This window comes from Poecilia reticulata, linkage group LG10, assembly GCF_000633615.1.
Source record: "Poecilia reticulata strain Guanapo linkage group LG10, Guppy_female_1.0+MT, whole genome shotgun sequence".
NCBI classification, from domain to species: domain Eukaryota; kingdom Metazoa; phylum Chordata; class Actinopteri; order Cyprinodontiformes; family Poeciliidae; genus Poecilia; species Poecilia reticulata.
Genome location: NC_024340.1, coordinates 27,400,683 through 27,421,683, shown reverse-complemented (window position 1 = coordinate 27,421,683; position 21,001 = coordinate 27,400,683). Strand labels below are relative to the sequence as shown.

The 21,001-nt window shown below is 41.7% G+C and overlaps 1 protein-coding gene across 1 annotated transcript; it reads left to right on the top strand.

The window, feature by feature from the left end:
* Positions 1 to 3,342: 3,342 nt before the first annotated feature.
* Positions 3,343 to 20,439, top strand: LOC103471769 (neuroligin-3-like). The gene is made up of 3 exons (XM_008420950.1): positions 3,343 to 3,358; positions 4,120 to 4,909; positions 19,264 to 20,439. Exons 1-3 carry the CDS (start codon positions 3,343 to 3,345, stop codon positions 20,117 to 20,119), a joined length of 1,662 nt encoding a protein of 553 aa, XP_008419172.1. The 3' UTR covers positions 20,120 to 20,439.
* The last annotated feature ends 562 nt before the right edge of the window (positions 20,440 to 21,001 follow it).

The following is a 21,001-nucleotide window of genomic DNA, read 5'->3' as shown; positions in this document are numbered from 1 at the left end:
CAGGAACAGGAACTTCTCAGTGGGAAGCGGTTTTCCTACAGCAACTTGTGATCAAAGACAGTCTAGAAATAGTTGTGGCATCGCTCGCAGACATTTGGATTCAGGACTGGCTTCCCGAATCTACGACTGTCTCTGTTTGCCCCCCCTCACTCCTCACCCCTCGCAATATGAGTTGAAATGCAAAGAGAGGCAATACCAGTAAAGAGCCCTGGGAGGAGAGAGGGAGGGGAAAAGGGGAAGGGAAGGGAGGGATGGCAGGATTAAAACCCCCTGCTCTGCCTCTGAGCGTCCATCTTTCATCTTAGGTCTGCCCCCTCTAATGCTTTCAAGTGGGTGAAACCCCCGACATCTGCTTCCGCTCTCTGGGATGTGGTACAGGGCCGCCATCCTGCTGAGATGCGCAACCACGGGACAGCTTGAAGGGCACTTTCAGGGCAGGACACAGAAGGCTAATGGTCTCATCCGTAAAGAAAGAAACGCACGATGCAGAAATCTAATAATCCTTCACTTTGGGGATCGGTAAAAAATATATATATATATGTTTACTCATGGATCTGTAGTCATATTCAATAAACTCGTATTCTAATCTAAAAATATTTCTTGAAAAATACACGAGCATACTCACTGAGCACAGTTTGCTAACTCAGACACAATAATCCTTCTTACTCTTTGTAAGCAAATATCTGTAAATAGATATGTAAATAAACACTTCATCTTCGCCTAGATGGAATAAGCCCCCCGCTGCCTCTGATTAGATCTACCAAAGTGATGTATTGGGCACTTAAATCAGCTGTTTACCTCCTAAACACAAAGATCTCAATGTACCCACCCACAATGAGGGTGAAATATCACAAACGGAGAAAACTCACCGGCATGTTTGAATGCTAATTGTTCACCACCTAATCAAATATTTTCCATTTGTCTTACGAATGGAGTGTCTTTTCATGACTTGTTTTAATTTTGTCTGAAGTCATTGAAATCATGCTTAATAATCCAATTAAGCATATCAGGAAGAAAGATCCGAGTGGATTTCAAGTCGCCAGATATACGAGTGCATCCCATCTGAACACTAAAACGCACATTTTCAAGATTAAATACAAAACTCGTAATGTGTTTCTTGGTATTCATGATACAGTTCACTGATGTTCTCTGGCAAACCTCTAAGGCCTTCGCAGAACAGCTGCATTTATACTGAGATTAAATCACGCACAGATAAACTCTATTAGGAGATTTCTAAAGGCTGCTGGTTGCACTGGGATTTAATTGGGGGCATCGAATAAAGAATTGTTAAAAGAATTGAAAACTCTGTTTCATTTTTCTCCCATTTAACAGTTATGTTTGACGTTGTTTATCGCATAAAGCTCAGTTGAAATACCTTGAAATTTGTGATTGTAATCCAACAAAATGCAACGTAATGTGAGCACTTGTGCAAGGCACTGTAATTTTAATCACGAGAGGCCTGTACTGAGCTGTAGATTTAAGAGCCATGGTTTTCCTACAAAACCCACCCACTCAGGAGCACAAAACCAACATGTAGAGGCACATAATAAAAGTTCTTTGTAGTTCAACGTGTATCTATTTCTGCCACATACAACCAACAGAACTTAGCTTTCTGTTTCAGTTTGGCTTTTCATTGTGTGCCAGCAGTCTGCATAACCAGATGAAAAGGTGCAGTTCAGTTCTTACTGCAAGTGTAGTGAGTAGGAGTCAGTTTATTTATAGAAACCCACCCACCAGGTTCTGCAGAATTTAAAATCTTTCAGGTTAAAAACACAAAATTATTTAAAGTGATGTAAAGTGTATCCGGTGCAGAGCCACTCTGTGCACGTCGGGATGTGCTTGAGTGGGATTGTTTGCGTGTGTGTGTCTGTGTGTGTTATGACCTCAGAATTCAGAATGGGTCTTTAGTTACAGTGAGGTTCATCCAATTTATGCTACCCTGAAAAATGCATTGTCATTACAAAGAAAAACCCAAACCATCATTAGAGAGCCAACAGTCCCCAAGAAGGTTTTTTATACAACTAGGCTCTCCCTGTAGCTTAGGACATAACAGTACTACTTAAATCTTCATCTGTGCCATGTATATGGACAAAAAAGGGCAATAAGACCTATGAAGCAAGTGTGCAAACATGTTAAGATTATGAATAATGTCACAGCATGTGTTCATTAACAATGATATTGTTAAAGAAAAAACAATCTTGCATAATAAACTTGTAAATTATGTTCTTATTGAAAAAAGAATGTTCTGGGGGTTTTTTTTCAATCTGGTATATGTGTTGAATCAGTAAATGTAAATTGCATTTGATTAATTTGCACTTCTTGCCAGCTAGCAGACAACTTTTTCACTCCCCTTTTATCATTATCCAAAAACACTCAATTAAATCTCCGTTGTCATCCTGTAGAAATGTAGAAATATGTTTAAAAATAGAATGTAGGCTGATGTCTCGTCTTCAGTCCCTTTAACCTGGAACAAATTATACTACAGTTTTCTGGTTTAAAAAGTTGCTTTTATTTTTTTGCTTTTATTTAAGTTCTGCCTGTTGGACACTCTGCAAACCAAGTAATAAACACTGACAATAAAAGAAAACTATGGCACTGACTCCTTATTTGCTCAGTAATTTTGAATCCAGTGCAAAATGTAAAAAAGATTTGAAGCATATGTTACTAACCCATATTTGATATTTGCTATTGAAACAACAAATAGGCTGTTAGTTTACATGTTTACAGAGTTTTCAATTAAGATGCTTTGATCAGAGTGGATGTAGGTAAAAGATAGCAAGCATCAAAATTTATGAAATAGATTTCTCGCTCTCTGCCAGCGTTCAACATGCAGCTGTTTGTTTTAACAGATTTTTATACCGACACTACAGCAAACCCTTTACTCAAAAGTTGAACATTTTCTGCAATAAGCCCTTGCACCGCTGATGAATGAGAAAATTACAAGTGTGTTCCTGTTTTTAAAAGTTTGTCTTACAAAGCCCCAAATTACATCATTAAAGACACTTTTAAGGTAATGTTATTAGGCTATAAAAAAAAAAACAGGTTGCGAAACAGGGTTTTTAATGAAGGTAAATAAACAAGTTGATAGCATTGCCATTTTTGCATTCTGCAAGATACAGGATGACGACGTTATCATTTAACACCCCGCCATATTCAMMAATTGAAGCTGCTGCTGAGTCCCAGTCTGCAGTTGCCAATCAGAACRTGAAAAGTTTTGAACAACAGCCTAAATCTTGTTGACTATAGTCTGTACATAAGCAGTGTGGGTGCTCCAGAATTGCTTTAAAACTGGGAATTCACACAGTGCATTRTTGCTTTTTCCAACATTGGTGTCTGCACAGGATGGCAGACCAGAGAGGTAACCCCACAAGGCAAAAGGGAAAAATAAAACCTTCCTGACTGTCGCATATTGAATATAGTATATGTTGCTTATTTGCATGTAAACACTGAGTATAGTAAGTATAGCAATATACATTAAGTATAGCAATATTGTGGCTCTGGTGAGTGTGCAAGATTAAGGAGCTGTTTTCTTGGTGCCTTTTGTTTTTTATATATAGACTGCATAGGATACTAGCTCTGAATTCTACATATTTAGACAGATCAGATCTTTCTTACATTATTCTGCGCTTAACAGAGATTCATTAAAGCACAATTTTAGGCTTATGACTCGCATATTCTTTTTCTGAAAACACATGCTGAAACAATTTCAACATGTACTGATGTATAGACTGGTCAAACGTGTACTGAATCATTCCACGGTGATAAATGCATCCATTAGCACTAGCAGCGTTTGCTAGCATTTTCAAAAGAGCATGCAACAATGAAAGGAGGAAGAGAGCAGGACAGACAGATTGCTGTATCTTCCTTCTGTCTGTGAGGCCAGGCCATCTGCACATTTATTATTACAACAATGATTCCATTATTGTTCTGTGTGGCAACAAGGACTTGCTCTGTCTGGCCTTTGTTATTCTTATCTGCTGTGTGGCTGACAGCCCGCTTTTGATCACGGCAGCAACAAAATTAACAACTCTCATGTAATGCAGTGCATAACTGAATCATCATCCTTAATAATGACACATTAAACATCCTCCTATCTCTTCTGTCTGTGTCCTTGTCCAGGTCTGTTCCACAGAGCTATCATTCAGAGCGGGTCCGCACTCTCCAGCTGGGCCGTGAACTACCAGCCGGTCAAGTACACCCGTCTCCTGGCAGAGAAGGTGGGCTGCAACGTCCTCGAYACATCAGACATGGTGGACTGTCTACGGAAGAAGAGCTCCAGGGAGCTGGTGGAGCAGGACATCCAACCTGCCAGGTACCATGTGGCCTTTGGACCTGTCATCGATGGGGATGTTATTCCAGATGACCCTGAGATTCTAATGGAGCAGGGCGAGTTTCTCAACTACGACATCATGCTGGGGGTGAATCAGGGCGAAGGCCTGCGGTTTGTGGAGAAYGTGGTGGATTCGGAGGACGGTGTGTCTGGGAACGACTTTGACTTCTCCGTGTCGGATTTTGTGGACAGCTTGTACGGATACCCAGACGGAAAGGACACACTGAGGGAGACCATCAAGTTCATGTACACGGACTGGGCAGACAGAGACAATCCGGAGACTAGGCGAAAAACGCTGGTGGCTCTCTTCACCGACCACCAGTGGGTGGAGCCGTCGGTGGTGACTGCTGATCTTCACGCTCGCTATGGCTCACCCACCTACTTCTACGCCTTCTACCACCACTGCCAGAGTCTTATGAAGCCTGCGTGGTCAGACGCGGCCCACGGGGACGAAGTGCCATATGTCTTTGGAATTCCTATGATTGGTCCCACCGACCTTTTCCCCTGTAACTTCTCCAAGAATGATGTCATGCTCAGTGCTGTCGTGATGACCTACTGGACCAACTTTGCCAAAACTGGGTACGTTTTTTTTTTTTCTGCTGTATTTACATCTGATTACTGACTTTGCATTTTGAATACTGGCTTCTGGGCCATTCTCCATAAAGGCAGGTATAGGAAGTGATTGGACAGATGTATAGAATTATGCCAATTAGCATTTGATATTAGTGACTAGCTTGGATAGCAGAGCAGAGTTATCCAAGCTAGAAGTTGCTGATGATGTTCTATGAATCTGTGGTGGCTAGCACCATAATGTTYGCTGTTGTAAGCTGGGGTAGCAGCCTGAGGGTTAACAAGATCAACAAGATTGTTAGGAAGGCCAGTCTTGTTGTAGGAGAGAAACGTGACTCTTTGGACATAGTGTTGCAGAGGACAGGGTTGTCCAAATTCATAACAATTTTTAACTTTTCTTCTCATCCTCTGTGTCAGTTGCTAAACATCTATAGGAGCTCTTTCAGCAACAGATGCAGACTGCCATGATGCAAAACTTTCTCTTACATTAACAGATAAATTCGTGTGACAGTGAGACATTATTGAAAAATATCTATCTTTTAGAAAAAAGTAGATTAAAATGTTTGTAAGGCGATAAAAAGAATGTCAATCTGACTCACGTTTAATGAACATACCATAACATCTGCTAAACGGCTGCAGTGTAGTAACAAAGGACTGTGCTTCACAGCAAACCGCTTTTGTTTGAATATGACAGGCACAGGTTTTACTCTAAGTGTCTCACAACATTATGGAAAAAGATTTCTACTGAAGCTCCCTGAAGAAAAACATGCACCTTGAAGTCTCGTGGGAGGTGAGATATTGCAGAAAGACAGCAGACAACACAACGGCGAGACAAGTCAGCTGCTATAAGAGGATTTGAATAACATTAGCGAATTAAGGAATGCCATATACTTTAAAGTACAGATTTTTAAAAGCAAACAGTGGTTAATTTGTGTGGTTTTCCAGAACATTGGTACCAAAGCCACATATATTTAAGCCATTAATAGACTTGCTTYGGGAGTTGCTGGTAGGTATACTCAAAAGAATGTCAATACTTAATTCAATATGACTACTACTTGGTGTATAACACAAACACTGTAAACATACAGAACTGTTGAGAAATGCCAAGCCAAAGCTTTCAGTCCATCTYTCTTTCATCATTTCTGGTTTTGACTGAGAAACTTTAGCGTTYCTAAGCAGGTTTAGGATTTTTAAAGTGAGATTAATGGTTATAAAGTATCAGTTGAAGCATAAAACTCTACAAACATCTTCGGTTAATATATATTAAGGCTGGTTTGCCCTAGAAGCTGAAGCTCATGGGTAATTGAACAGAGTTCAAGCACAAACAGGACTTGTATCATCTTAAAACAACACCAGTCTCAAAAATGTCACAGCACTTAAAGCAAATGCTATTTTATGTACCGGTAAACCACAGACAGGTTGGCCTGGGCTGTTATTTAGATTTACACAGGAAATAGAAGTAGAAGGCTGTGCGCTACCAATGATCTTCCTGTCTTGGACACTTACTGATATAAGAACGGATAAGCATTTCCCTTCAGAGTAACTACCTAAAAGAAAAGTTGGGCCGTGTAAAAAGAACATTAATAAAACGGAGCTGAAATAAACTGCTACTATAGTTTTAGTGTGCTGCTTTACTTCCTTACCTTTCAGTTGAAGTTTCACATGGGAAGAACATCCTATGTATAGCACCTACCCTGAACGCCCCATAAATTTTCTTCTACGCCTCCACTCTATTTCTATGCTGTCACCACTGACAGAACCTGACTAGTGGGTTTCATTCTAAGTAGTTTACCTTTAATGTTCATTGCATTTTTATATCCTCATTTGTACATGGCTTTGGATAAAAGAGACTACCACATGCAAAAGCATAAACATAAACAAGCATTAGTGGTGCATCGCCTCCTGACTTGACTACTTGTGCAAATAATTTTCARTKTCTTTAAAAGGTTACCATCCAGTRCAAACGTGATGTCGGTTCACAGGTTCATWAAAAAGCATTTTCCACAACAATGTTTCTGGAGAGGTGCAGAATGAATATGTGTCAACTATCTGGTGGAGGTCACAATATTACTTGACAGAAGCTTACTTTAAGATGGTGGGGTTTTTTTGTCTCTACTCTTTTTGCTGTGGTTTTCCTTAATTAGCTACCTTCTCTAAGCTGCTTGTGGATTGTTGAGTTCTGCACATCGATGTTTTTGCATGTTATTGKGTYTTATGCGATATTTAGTACAAGCATTTGCCCAAACCCAAAGACCCACACAACAAATCTTTCGTTCAAATGCATTTACCATTGCACTCATATTTATCAGTAWGGCAAATTTTGTTCTAAATTTATATCTACTTATTGTAAAAGCAACGTTCATGGAACATTCTATGTGGAACAGATCTGATGAAAATCGCTGCCATTTCTAGTTTGATAATTGACAATAATAATAATAATAACAGATGATGCAAACAAAAGCAAAGTAGAAAACATATTTTCCCTAGAAGCAACATTCGCATCTTATTTTAGGATTTTACTGGGAGTAATCTGAGCCCTTTAGCTTGTAATGCATTTCTTATTTTCCCATGTAATTATAATGAAGCTATTCCGTACCTGTAAGTCATGCTGTTCTTGCTCAGTGTGGGTTTAATTGAAAAATATGTATATACTAATGAATTACACCCAGGGAGATGGTAAATTGATTCTGGATAAAATCAGCATCTTTAATTGTTCTGTAATTGTTGTATTTTGGAAGAAAACCGATAAATGTGATCCAGTTTGGAAATCTCAAACGTAACTTTGGCCTGTTTTTTTTTTTTTTTTTTTCTTGTCTGATTGAGAAGCTACTGCGACTTTTTTACATTTTCTTGTCATGTAGAGAAAGGATACAGGGTAGACAACGGCTAACATTTGTGTACAATTAAACCTCTTTTAGGGCTTTAATTGCTGTTTTATGAGAAACAAGATGAACCAGCTCCTTAAAATCTGTTGACAACATGAAATAAAAAAAGAGTAGACCGTGACTGGAGGTCAATACCCGAGTTGTTTGCTTGCCTGTTGCTTGCAGCTCATTGAAATATTTTTAATTGGCACCAGTAACGGTTAGGATGTTAAACAGTGTTATTTCACAAAACCTGTTTATTTTTGGTATCCAGATGATGATGCTTTTCACCAAAAGCATCATAAGGACTAAATAATCACCAAGGGCCCCAACAAAAGCTCAAACTGGCAGATAACTAACAGAGAAAKGATTTTCTCATGAGATTGGACAGGAATTGGGAGACTTTCTTCAAACAGCACTAACAATTTGCCACAGATTGCTGCATTCTGGCAGCTGCTCCTAGAAATTAGTAAAACCAGTGATGACACAATTACAAACTACTTCAGCTATTAATAGAAAGTAACAGATAGAAATCCCATCTCAGCTTCGTTACAAAATGGTCATTGCTGAAGAAGAGAGGCAGCTGGGGAAACGCAGCTCTAAATAGATAGCATGGCACAGAAAAGGATTTGTTTTGTTTTTTTTAACAGAGAGGGAGGGGAGGGTCGTCCAGAGGTGATTTTGCCGAGACGTCCTGGGTCTCGGTCTGAAGACATGAGACATATTGAAGATGAAGAAGATTAAAAGTTCCTGCTGAGTCTGTGTTTTGCTGTACGTGCTTGGCTGAGTGCTTTGGTTGAGTTTGCCTGAATAGTCAGTGGCCTTCTGTACACCTCAGTTTATATGGTGTGTGTGTGTGTTTGGAATAGGTTTTTATCTTTTCTCCAGCGTGCTGTAGCCCCACCAAAAAACACAAAGACCTATCATGAAGGAATATCAAAGCTCTGTGCTGTATTGATCCCCTCGGCCTTAGTTGTGTCGATCGCCCATGCCTCGGGTGACTCACTCCCCACCATGCCTAATTTCACCCCCACCCATCACAGAGCCGAGCCATTTCATCTGACTACTAGTAATCATTTCTAACAACTTAAATTTAATTTGACAATCCCCGTTACCAGATGGGTATTGATCCCATCCTGAATGGGATGCTGACTGAAATCTTGTTCTGTGTTTTATCTGTCTCTATATCGTCTGCTGTCCAATTAGAGGGCATTTACATTCAGTCATCTTGCAGCAAGAAACTGGAGCTGCACAGACTTGCATCGACATGGACTGATACGGGCTGCTTTTCTCGTCTGAAGGGACGACTAAGGTCCATCAAATCAAAAACTGCCTGGCAGTCATCATTTCACATCGCATACGTCTTTGTAGATACAAATTAAGTGCATAATTTATGTTCTTTTGAAACTGTATTTTTTATTTTTGATTAGTTCTAAGAAACTTTTTGATTAATCTAAATAATAAAAGTTTTAAACTTCGAGCTTGCTGACTCAGAGGAGCTGGATCATGGTCTTTTATTAAAGAAAGCTGGACTGCTCACTCCAGGCGTGAGGTCAAAGGTCAAGTACCATGGTGTCTTGTTTACAAGTGATGCTAGGGTGGAGCGGGAGATGGATAAGTTGATTGGAGCCTTGTATGTATTGATGCGTGCACTGCCTGCATTTGTTGTGCTGCAGGAAGAACCAAGCAATAAAACCAAGCTATTGGTTTACCACTCCATTGAACCTCAACCTRTGGTCATAAGATACGGATGATAAATTGCTGCCTGGGCCAGATTGAGGATGGTGTTCAGCCCTGGGCCGGATCCAGTTTTGTTGCCCTACCCAAGTTCGGAGTGAGTCAGCCACTTGATAGAGAAACTCTGGGTCTCATCTTTGCTTCGACGAGATGAACGGATAATGTGGTTCTGTGGGTGTTTTTAAGCCATAACCATCAGCTTGCATCGGAGCGGTTAACAGCCGAGTGCAAAGTAGTAAGAATGAGAGAAAGCTCCTCTAAAACCAATGCCACGGCTCTCATCTAGCGTAATGTGAATCGGGTCACCTGCAGTAATGTCAACGTGCCAGAGCTCCGCTTTACTGCTCCATCTGCATTTTGACCCTCACCTACGCTCTTGAGATTTGGATCATTCCCAAAAGAATGAGGTTGTGGACACAAAGCAGCTGAAATGAGTTATCTCCACCGGGTGCTGAGCTCAGACTTTGAGGCAGGATAAGGAGTTATTAAAGTAGAGCTGCTATTCCCTGTCATTGAAAGGAGTCAGATTAGGTGATTTTTGGTTAAATTGGGTCAGGTTGTCTCCTGGGCGCCTGTCTTTGGAGGTTTTCCAGGTCATGGGGTCATGAGAATGTCTCTAAGGGGGATGTCCGGGTTTAACTCCTGAAGCATTTATCTCAGTGACCAATGTCCAATTAGCAGAAGACAGTGCAGGGCTATAGTGAGGTTACTGCCCATCCAGTTAATGTCATTCAGTTAAAACTGTTTTTATCAGAAAAAAAATATCCAGATTTCATTTATATGGATTTTCTTTGAACAAAGCAAGACAAACTCACCTTTTTTAGATTCAGTCCAAGTATGTTACGGCACGAATATAAACCATGATGTGTCATCTTGGCTTCATTCCAGACAAAGAGGAAAAAATGCAAACCACTATTAGGCACTCAGATGGTAAAGAGTCTGGGATTAGACGCCAGCATTAAAAACCCTCTGCTTTAATATTCCCATATCTCATGGAGTGGGATCTACCTTCGACTCTTACACTGGGGCGTGAGACCTTTTCCTAACATTTTTGAAGTTTATTCCCCTCATTTAGACCACACTGAGGGATACAGATCTCTGCTCCAACACCACCCAACCYAGTTTGGCTCTGGAGGACATATTTTTAATTAAGACCCAGCTGAATTCCCCTTGGCTCCTTTCGCCTGGCCCAGCAACCATCTTGCCTATATCTGTAAAGTATCTCTGTCTGCCCTTCCAGATGTTTGCAGTGAACTGACCCAGATTGTACTTCCTGTCCCTGCCTCTAAATCAGCTGTAGGAACATGTGCAACACGATGTTGAGACATTTGGGCTGCATGTCAACAGAGTGTATCATAGCAGCGAATCTCCCGCCCCCCAAAGCTCTTCCTGTCCCTGGCTTTCATGTGTCATTTTTACAGGGCAAATCCCTTCCCCGTGCCTTTTTTCCCCCCTCTGTGTCAGTGAAGCATAAAAGCACCCATAGAGTGCACACTGTCAAATCTTCTTAGCGAGGGCACGTAAACGTTTAAACTGTTATACTGTCCTTTCCTGAGGGTTAGGTGGATTTATTCGGCTTCAAGTTACTTGTCCTGACCGGAGTATTTTTTTGTTTTGTTTTGTTTTAGTACAGAAGCGCACAGCTGGGCTTACTTTATTGATAGGGGAACTTTTCCTGAGGAATGTGTCATTTTCTTTTCCCTTTTTTTCCTGTTTTTTTTTTTTTTTTTTTTTGCTTTTCAAACACAAGTGCAAGCAAATTAGTGCAAAAAACACCATCTGAACACTTTGGAAAGAAACCACTGATGAAAAAGCCAGCAGACATCAATCATTAGATATCATTAGTGTTGTAAATGTGTTGGTCTATCTTCTTCTTTTTTTTTTTAACATTGGTCTACTGGTGCTCATTTTCTCTGCTTTCCATGTGAGCTGTGCCACATACTGTGCAGAGGGCTTCGCTAGGTAGTTAAAGACCAGAGCGCTGTCATGTTTTCAGTTTCCTTCTTCGTCTCCTTTTCTGCTCCGCCGTCCCTCTCTCTCTCTCATTATCCCACACAAAAGAAATCTGGTCATGTATTACATTCGCAACATGGAATAAAATATGCAGTATTGATTGGTTTAGTGACAACGACTGCCAACTAAACAAAAGTACTAACAGTGTGTATGAACAGCCTACACTATGATTTACAATCCCGCAAGTTCATTTTTCCTTTGTTTTCATCCCACTTATCAATCAAACATACTTTTCTTTTAGGATTAGCACATCTACTTTTCTTTTAGGATTTGCACATCGGCTGCGACTCGTAAGCAGTCACAGGTATTTTGCCTTTGCCCTAAAAACTCTGATTCATTGCTTCCTCCTTCTCTACCTTCCTCTGGATTATTCCCGTCTCTCTCTCCACTTGTGATGGTTTAGCTCCATTCATCTTTCCATCAACTCTGACCAGCTTGTGTCTGCKTAAGAAAAMCATTCCCGCAGCATGATGATAACACCGCCATGCTTCGTCATGGCTATGGCGTGTCRGGTTAGTTACGAAGGCCAGATGGGTTCACTTTTGTATCGTAYGATGAGGATACCTTCTTTCACCRTTTGAAATCGTATGGCTTTCTTTAATGCTACTTTTCCATAATGCCCTGATTTGTTTTCTTCCAACTTGCCAATGGGGCACACTTTCCTGTAGGATTTGTACTCTTTCAAGAGGCTGATCAGCAATCAGAGCAACCAGRAACAACATCTTACATAAAACCCCGTTCCTTGTTTCATACAGAGTACATAAAATAAATAYGTCTAAATATTTAAATTACTTAGATGTATCCGACAGCACTGCAGAAATTTTAAAATGAAGTGATCTCCTGAAGCTTTTATCTGCATTGAAGCTTACAAAATTTTGTTTTCTTCTAGTTTCTTGAGCTAAATACTAAAAAATATTGCTTTAAAAATACTTAAGCAGCCTTAAATTTAGCTTCAGGTGTGACACAACCATCTGGAAAGGGCGTAAATTGATGGGAGAAATGAGCATGTCTTTTGCTCCTGATAAGATCCTCAAAATATTGGGAGTTACAGTAGACTAAGCCCCTCTGTGGTCCTGTAAAATGTCTAGTCTGCTCCTGTGTTTTGTTGCAGCTGAACCAGTGCTGAAAGGACACACTTACAGGGTCAGGCGCTAAGTAGTGTTTGGAGGTGTTTTGCTACTTCAGTAGGAGAAAAGGCTGCTCACTCATCTCAGTGCAGCACCAGAACTGAGAGAGGCTTACCTCTGCGAAATTCCATGTCAGGATCACATAATGGTCCCACCTGCTGACTCTTCTTTCTTTGGCCATTTGATTGTTTCTGTGTTGATTCCGATAGGGTCACGCATTCATTAATCATCAGAAAAATAGTCTCTCTTGTAGCCGACGTTGAACTTGTGCGTGCCATGCTTAATTAGCATATGTAAACAAACTTTGTGTGACACCTTCTATCGCTTGAAACAACGGGTATCAACTAGCATCATAGGGCATTATCGCCACCTATTGTAAGGAGTGTGAATGGACTCTGTTGATATTTTTTGCAGTCAAAGACCCATGACCCACTTTAGTGTCCAGACACGCTAGTGGAGAAAGACCGGTCTGTCATCTGCTTCTCCTGTCTGACTTCTGTTCAAGAATAGCTGCAGGCGTTTTGCGCTTAGTCCTAAAGTTCAGAAGTTCTATTACTCATCATAACCTCCTTCATTCATTCTCCTTCTTTCTCCGGGTTATCCGTCATTCTTCGTAGTCATTAGTTGTCTCAGGCATTATGCCTCCAAACCATTTTATTGTAGGTTTGGCTTTCTAGTGTTTATGTCCTCCCGTAAAAAGAAACTTTGCTCCTGTTTCAAGTGATTGGAAGCCAGCATTTTCTTAAATTAAGTTCCTCAAATTCCCTGCTGAAGAGTAGCCTCCCCACAGTATGCTTCTGCTACTACCATGTTTCACAGTGGCATTGTGTAGCACTTTTTATTAAATCCAAAAAGGTTCATTTTGATCTCAATTGACCAGAGAACCTTATGCAAGTTTTCTGTACCGTCTGTACCAAATTTGAATTAGACTTCTCATGGCTTCAATTTGAAAAAAAAAATGGCTAAAAAATKGCTTTTTATAAGGGCCAGATTTGTTTTCCATTGAGCACACTCTCCTCATATAATAAGCAAAGCTCAAACATCAATTGCATCTCCCGTCTGACCTCATTCACAGAAGGCTACAGGCGTTTTTCTTTGCTCCAAAAGTTATATCACTCGTCACTGACCTCCTTCCTTCCTTTCCTCCTTTCACAGGATTATCCCCCATTCTTTTCAGTCATTCTTTGTGGCCAACTTGTACCAACAACATGTGAAGGCATTGCATTGAGAATAGCACCCCCACCCCCTCCCTCCCCAGCAGCCACCTACCTACTCCATTAAATACGCACTCACTTGATGGGAGATTTGTAGCCAATATCCTGATTTGCATTACAGAAGGTAAGGAAGTGGTGTGGCTTGTTAAGGCGCCGGCATGCTATTGATCGAAGACCACGCTGTGTACTGAATGTAATAAGAGAAGGTTGGCAGGGATGGGAGACAAACAGGAAGCGGATCTTAGTGCATTAATTTGGATAAATATAGTTGTTTTTTTTTAACTGGAAATTAAAAAAAGACAAATTGTGCAAGTAGGTGTGCTTTCTTTGCCTGTACACAGCTGATCAAACAAATCGATAGGGTCTGCAATAAAAGAGCCGTGTCCTCTAACACTTCCACATAAGCCAAAGTCACAGCACCTCACCCTGCATCACTTACCCTGCTGAACTGAAGGCTGCCATTAAATATGAACCGCGCATCACTCAGCCCTCTGCCGCGGTGTGCAGCCGCATGAAGGGGAAAAGAGCACAGCCCGATGATTCACCTGCTAGGTACTGAAGCCGTTCCCTGACGCTGCGCTCAGACAAGGTCTTACAAGCAGGATCGGGTCGGTTGCACTTCTCCGAAATGCACGCAGATTGCAGGAATAAAAAGGCGCTTCACAACCGCGTGGWGGAATGTAAATTAAMATTAGCCTCTTCCTTTGTCTTACCTGGTGAGTAGATAAACAACCGCAGGGGCTAAATTTGTCACACAAGAGTAACAACAATAACAACAACACAAAATGTTTGCATGTTTTGCATCTTATCAAAATCAGTGCYGCCGAGTTAATGTGTGTGTCTTGTTTTATATAAAGAAGCTATACGCCGCTTCGGATTCACAGACCTTGAGTGCAGTGAAAATAGATTCTCGTCTTCAGCCTCAGGGCACCTAAACGTGTCTTTTCAGATTTGGTGATGGCTAGGTCTATGATCATTGAAGCGCTTCAAATTACATCAGGATGAAAAGGGGAAGGAGGTACATGGGAAATGAAAAAAGAAAGAAAATGATATTCATTCTTCCCCCTTATCTACCTTTTACATCAGTGCTTGCAGATAGGGCTTAGAATAGGTAATGAGCTCAAGTCCCATCCTCCACGTCCTCTGTAGGTAAAGCCAAGAGTCGTGTCTGTCATCCATGAGGTGCGGCGTCTTATAGAAAATCGGTTTAATCCTTACACTGCAAAACGTTTTTTTGTCTTCTCATATCAGCTTGGAGAGCTGCGATTCATCATCAGCTGGTGTGTAAAACTGAAACCCGACGTCCTGAGTTCAAGTTCTGAACTTTTGAAGAGGTCAATATATCATTGCGTGGYGAGACAACGGTACAAACACACRCCGGCAGGCGCACGCATTCAAAAACAGCCCYGTCAATCACAGATGCAAACACATGGTGGGACTTACGCAGACATGGCAGGCCAAGGTCGGACAGGGGTCAGCAGGTCAGCAGTGTTTGAAGGGAAAGMGGGGTTTTAGGTTTAACAGCACCCATCGCCATATGAACACATGACAGGAAGTCTAAGAGGCTATTAAATCGCTTGCTTTTATGGGTGTAATAATCCCTGTCCTCTGCCAGAGAGTCCAGCTGAGCATCCAGATTAGGCAGGAGGTCTAACCAGAAGCATGCTGTCAGCTAATGCCAGGAAGCTCTCAAAGCCCAACAGGACTGCAGACATCACTTCATGTCGCAGTCAAAGCAACTGTTTGCTCCGGAGCTTAACATCATGTGCACTGATGTTTTATTTTAAAGAGTTTTATCTCATGTTTACTGTTGCGTTTGGAAGCTAAGAGATGTGACGGTAGCATGGTCCTGGTGAAGCGATTCATGCTGATGAGATAAATGAACCGAACCCAGTGTGATTCAGGTCGTTTTTACCATTTTGAGATATTTTCAAATCACTTTTTATGCCTGTGGTTCAAAATAAGAGCCCAGATGTGTAATTCTCTTCTCTTATTAAATCTTGAAATTTAGCCTTTTGACAAAACGGTTAGTATTTAAAACTTTTTTTTTGTATTTATTATTAATTGCACCTGCCTCTTTAGATTTTTTCTGCTTTTTTGTCATTATTTATTGCATCTGTTTTAGATGAAGCCACATTTCTGAAAAAGTGACCACAAAAACGGCCAGTGCTCTGCATTATATAACAGGTATTATATAAAGTGTTGCATCCTTACATGCTAATGAAAAGCTTAGTTGGCACTTTTGTACACACTATTTCCCTAATCACATTAAATTAATTTGCCTGTGAATTAAAAAAATACTAAAAATCTCTAAAAAGCTCATGGGACTAGAAGAAGAATCTGTGGCGTAAACCTCATCAGTGAAAGCATCTGCTAACATCTGCCTTGTGTCAAGATGTCACAGTGCATCTCACAGCAGGCGATATCCAAGTCAGCTCAGAGATAAATTGAAGATGCAAGTGGGACTTGCACAATATTAGGGTGTTGGTTACCTCGTCATGGTGGAACAGAGTCTATGAGAAGGTGCAGACCGTTGCAGACATTTTCATGCCTTGGAACTTTTTCACGTTTTGTAACTTTACAACTAAGGATTTCATAGAGATTTAAGGTGATAAACCAACACATGTAGATGCTTTAACATTTTTACAAATCTAAATCTGGAAAATTTTCTGTTTGTCTGTGCAAAGAAGTGACTCCTGAGTCACTTCTTTGCACCTTTTACTGCAAATACAATTGCAGGCTCAGCTTCTTTTTTCCATTTTGCAAACTGTAAAATGATTGACTCATAGTTGTCCTAACAGAAGATTCTTCCACATAAGCTGTGGATGTTTGCAGCTCCTCCAGTGTCACCATAAGTCGTTTGGCTGCTTCTCTGATGGCWGTGTTTTGGGAGGTTTGCAGTTGTGCCTTTCTTTCTAGCCARCTGCGTTGTGGTTAGAGGTGATTAGAGGTGTCAGAATAAAGAGAGTTCAATGTAAATGCAATCCACACTTTGATTTTTATTTGTTAAAAATTCTAAATCATGTATCRTTTACTTGCAAATTACATTTATTCATGACTATGTGTTGGTCTATCAAAAATAATAAAAATAAAAACATACATTTATTGCTATAAAGTGACAAAATGTGGAAACTATGAATTCTGTTGAGGGGTTTTTGTATATAATCATCTCTTTTTTCTCTCTCTGTTTATTAAGGAAGTTCAGAACTAATATTCAAATTCAAACAAATCTGACTTCATCGCTGTAAGCCCACATACAGACGGAGCCGGGTAACCGCAGAGGTCTCAAAGCAGTCAGTCGTAAACCCCAAAATTCAGATAGGACCTCAAACCCCCCACATTGAGCAGCAATTGGAGAAAGCATTTAAAGGAATGTACCCTGTTTACTATTGACATTGCAACAATTACCCAAGCATATGTGTGTGTAATTAGATAAGGCAGCCAGTTGTTCTCTAATGCGGCAAATCAAATTAACTAAAGATGCCACATTGATTTCTTTGTGTTGCCTAAATTATTCATCTTCACTTGCAGTGAACCAGTCAGCCAGCCACCAGAGAGCTTTTTTAACTCCACTGCACCACTACACGCTCGCTGCCCGCATTCAATGATTGTGTTGCGAAATCTCTCCAAGTACCTTTTGCAAGAAATTTTCATATTTTATTTAACAAATCAGCTAATTTAACTCTCTGGGCGAAAACGGGTTTGCCATGTTATGGAAAGTACAGAAAATCCCATCAATGGCGGCAGCTCTGACCTCCATTACCGCTGTCGTATTTGTGTGCGAGAAGGAGGGGGAGGGAAGCGACGCTGATGTAAGAATTCATGAAGCGCTCAGGCTGCAGACAACCTCATCTCAAGCTGCTCCATTGACATCCTGTTCCCTGGCATGTTGCGCTTAGGGAGATCAATATGACCTTACCTCCACCGCACGCTCCTTTGAAACTTAATTACTGATATTCAGCTACAAAGTCATCATAGTCTGGCTGTCAATATTCATTGGGGATCATTACGGTCCTAATAAAAGAGGTTATTTACGGGCTGCTCTGCTGACACCAGCCCAGGTCCAGGAATCCAGCTCCAGCCATCTCAATTTGCTTTGCCTCCCTCTCTCTCTCCCTCTCCCAGAAGCACTGACCTGAAAAATAAAAATTGACAGCAGAGAAACAAACAGGAGGAGGAGAGGACGGAGGGTGAATTCGTCGGGSTTGTCTTTTAATTCTCTTAGCTGTGTTTGGAGGTTTTTCCAATCTGATCCAAATAAAACATTTTTWAAAAAAGGAAAAAAGTAACCATATCCCAAAATCCCTAACTAAATTTTGACTTTGGTTACCATCAACGTTGCACTCCAACCCACTATGGAATATTTCATAACATTCAAAAAAAAAAAAAAAAGGGGGGGCAGATTCTTGCTTTTCATTCCTCAAGCAGCCGGGTATTGTGTTTTTCAAGGCCATTCAGTTATGATTCACGCTCCTCCACGGAAAGCAATTTAATCCACAGCAAAAGCAATATACAGTACTGCCGAGGTCCCAATCCTGACATTGTACRCCAACAAAGAGCTGTGTGATTGTTGGAGTTTGCTATATGTTAATTCATTCGATAAATCAATAGCTTCACTGTAATTGAAGTAGTTTGCTGTTTGATGCAACATGTTGAAAAGTGAGAGGCGGAACAGTGAACCCTGTGGATCAAATGAAGTACTGCATCCTCCTCTAGAACTACACACACACATCCACGCACAAACACATGCATGCTAAAACACACTCACACACACACGCACGCAAGCATGACTGCACACTTCCCTTTAGTGTCTTGATTAATATGGTCTACCTTACATCAGTGCACTGGATGCCAGTATACACTGCAATGCCTTCCGTGAGCAATTAGCAGAGAGGCTCCACCAGCATTGGATTATCCACAACAAAATGCCTCCTGACGCGCGCCCTAAAGCCTGCTGACTTATTCATATGCATTTACTTTTAAAAGCCTCTGGCCTGCTTTTAGAGGCTGGGCTGCCGCAGAATTGAAATAAGATCAACATCTGGGAGGAAAAAGAGATGGGAGATGAGACATGCAGCCTTAATAGGTCTGCAAAGAGGTAGCTGAAAGGAAAGGGAGAGGAGAAGGTTTGGAAATGATATTGGTGTCAGTTCCTCCTRCAGCAAAGACACCTGGACGAGAGTTTAACTGCATTTGGTTAAAAAGCGGGGTTTCGCTTTTCAGTTTAGAAAGTTCTCCACTTGTTGCCACAATTATGGCAGATTTGTCAAAATATAGGCTCTGACTCAGTGATATGTTTTAAGAATGATTATTTGCATTTTGTCCCTCTAGCCCTGAATATCATTACTAATTAAATCCACTGTCAGAATCTCATTTTTCTGTGTGCTTCATCTCTTTCTTGTCTCCAGGGACCCCAACAAACCAGTTCCTCAAGACACCAAGTTTATCCACACCAAGGCCAACCGCTTCGAAGAGGTGGCCTGGTCCAAGTACAATCCCCAGGACCAGCTCTATCTGCACATCGGCCTGAAGCCGCGCGTGCGTGACCACTACCGGGCCACCAAAGTGGCCTTCTGGAAACACTTAGTGCCCCATCTCTACAACCTCCATGAACTGTTCCACTACACCTCTACCACCACCAAAGTGCCACCGCCGGAGACCACGCCGAAAAGCGTTTCCACCAAAAGGCCCAACGGGAAGAACTGGCCCTTCAATACCAAGCGCCCCCCCATGTCACCCGCCTACAACAGYGAGGATAAGGATTCTTGGAGCGARGACGAGGAGACGGGGCCTCTTGTGGTCGACAACCCGAGGGACTATTCCACAGAGCTCAGCGTCACCATCGCGGTGGGAGCCTCGCTGCTGTTCCTCAACGTCCTGGCTTTCGCGGCCCTCTATTACCGCAAGGACAAGCGGCGGCAGGACTCCGGCCACGGGCAGCCCAGCCCGCAGCGCCAGACCACCGCCAACGACATCGGTCACCACGCGCCCGAGGAGGAGATCATGTCCTTGCAGATGAACCAGACGCACCACGAGTGCGAGGCGGGGAACAGCAACGAAGGGGCGCTGCGCCTGGCCTCGTTGCCCGACTACACGCTCACGCTGCGCCGCTCCCCGGACGACATCCCGCTCATGACGCCCAACACCATCACCATGATTCCCAACTCCCTGGTGGGCATGCCCAACCTCCATCCGTACAACACCTTCACAACTGGCTTCAACTCCACCGGCCTGCCGCACTCCCACTCTACCACCCGCGTATAGCTTTAAGGAGGAGGCAAGGCGGGGGGCGGYCAGCGCAGGCGGGAGAGAAGGAAGTGGTGGTGGGTTGGCGGAGGAGGAGCAGGAGGATGAACGAACTGAGGAGAGGATTGTGTTTTATAAATATCACAGGCAGGGGAAGGGCTGCGTGGGGGCGGGGAAGGGCAGGAGTGGGATTAAAACGTGCAGAGATTTAACTAGACTTTTACTATGACGAGAGCAGCCGAGAGCTCTCTGTGGATGTCAAGTTGTGCAGAGCTGCCAAAATCAAACTGCTTTCCTTCTCCAGGAAGAGGAGGAGGTGGTCTTTCTGCAGTGTTTTTTTTTTTKKTTKKTTTTKKTTTTTTTTTTCTAAAATTAATCATTTTAAAAGCCTTTTTAAGCAGACTGAGGAGATATCAACACATTTTTTCTTGAATTCAGAAGAACAAAAACACAAAAAAAAATCAAAGAGAAGTGCTTTTCATTTCCCCATCCCTTCCTCCTGCGGGAGACATCTAGAATGACGGCCTCCGCATCAATATTTGCGAATATTTTTAATTGCTTCTTTGTTTTCTTTTTACGTTTCAATGCCTTACTGAGCTCTTTCTTTTCTGTCATTATTTCTCCTCCCTGAGACAATTCAGCRCGGAGTTGTGTTACAAAAGCAAGATAAGACTCAGAGATGAGAGACTCTGAATCCAGGATGGGAATCTAGAGGATATGCAGATGTAGAGATTTTAAAACCCATTTTGGGCGACTCTTTTTTTTTTTTTTTTTTYTTTTTTTTCCATTGTTGTTGTTGTGGTTATGTTTTGTTTACTTCTCTGGTGCATACCAACACAACAGCCACACAGACAGTGTTATCCTTTTTTTTTTTTAAACTAGAAATGACTTGTGTGAGAC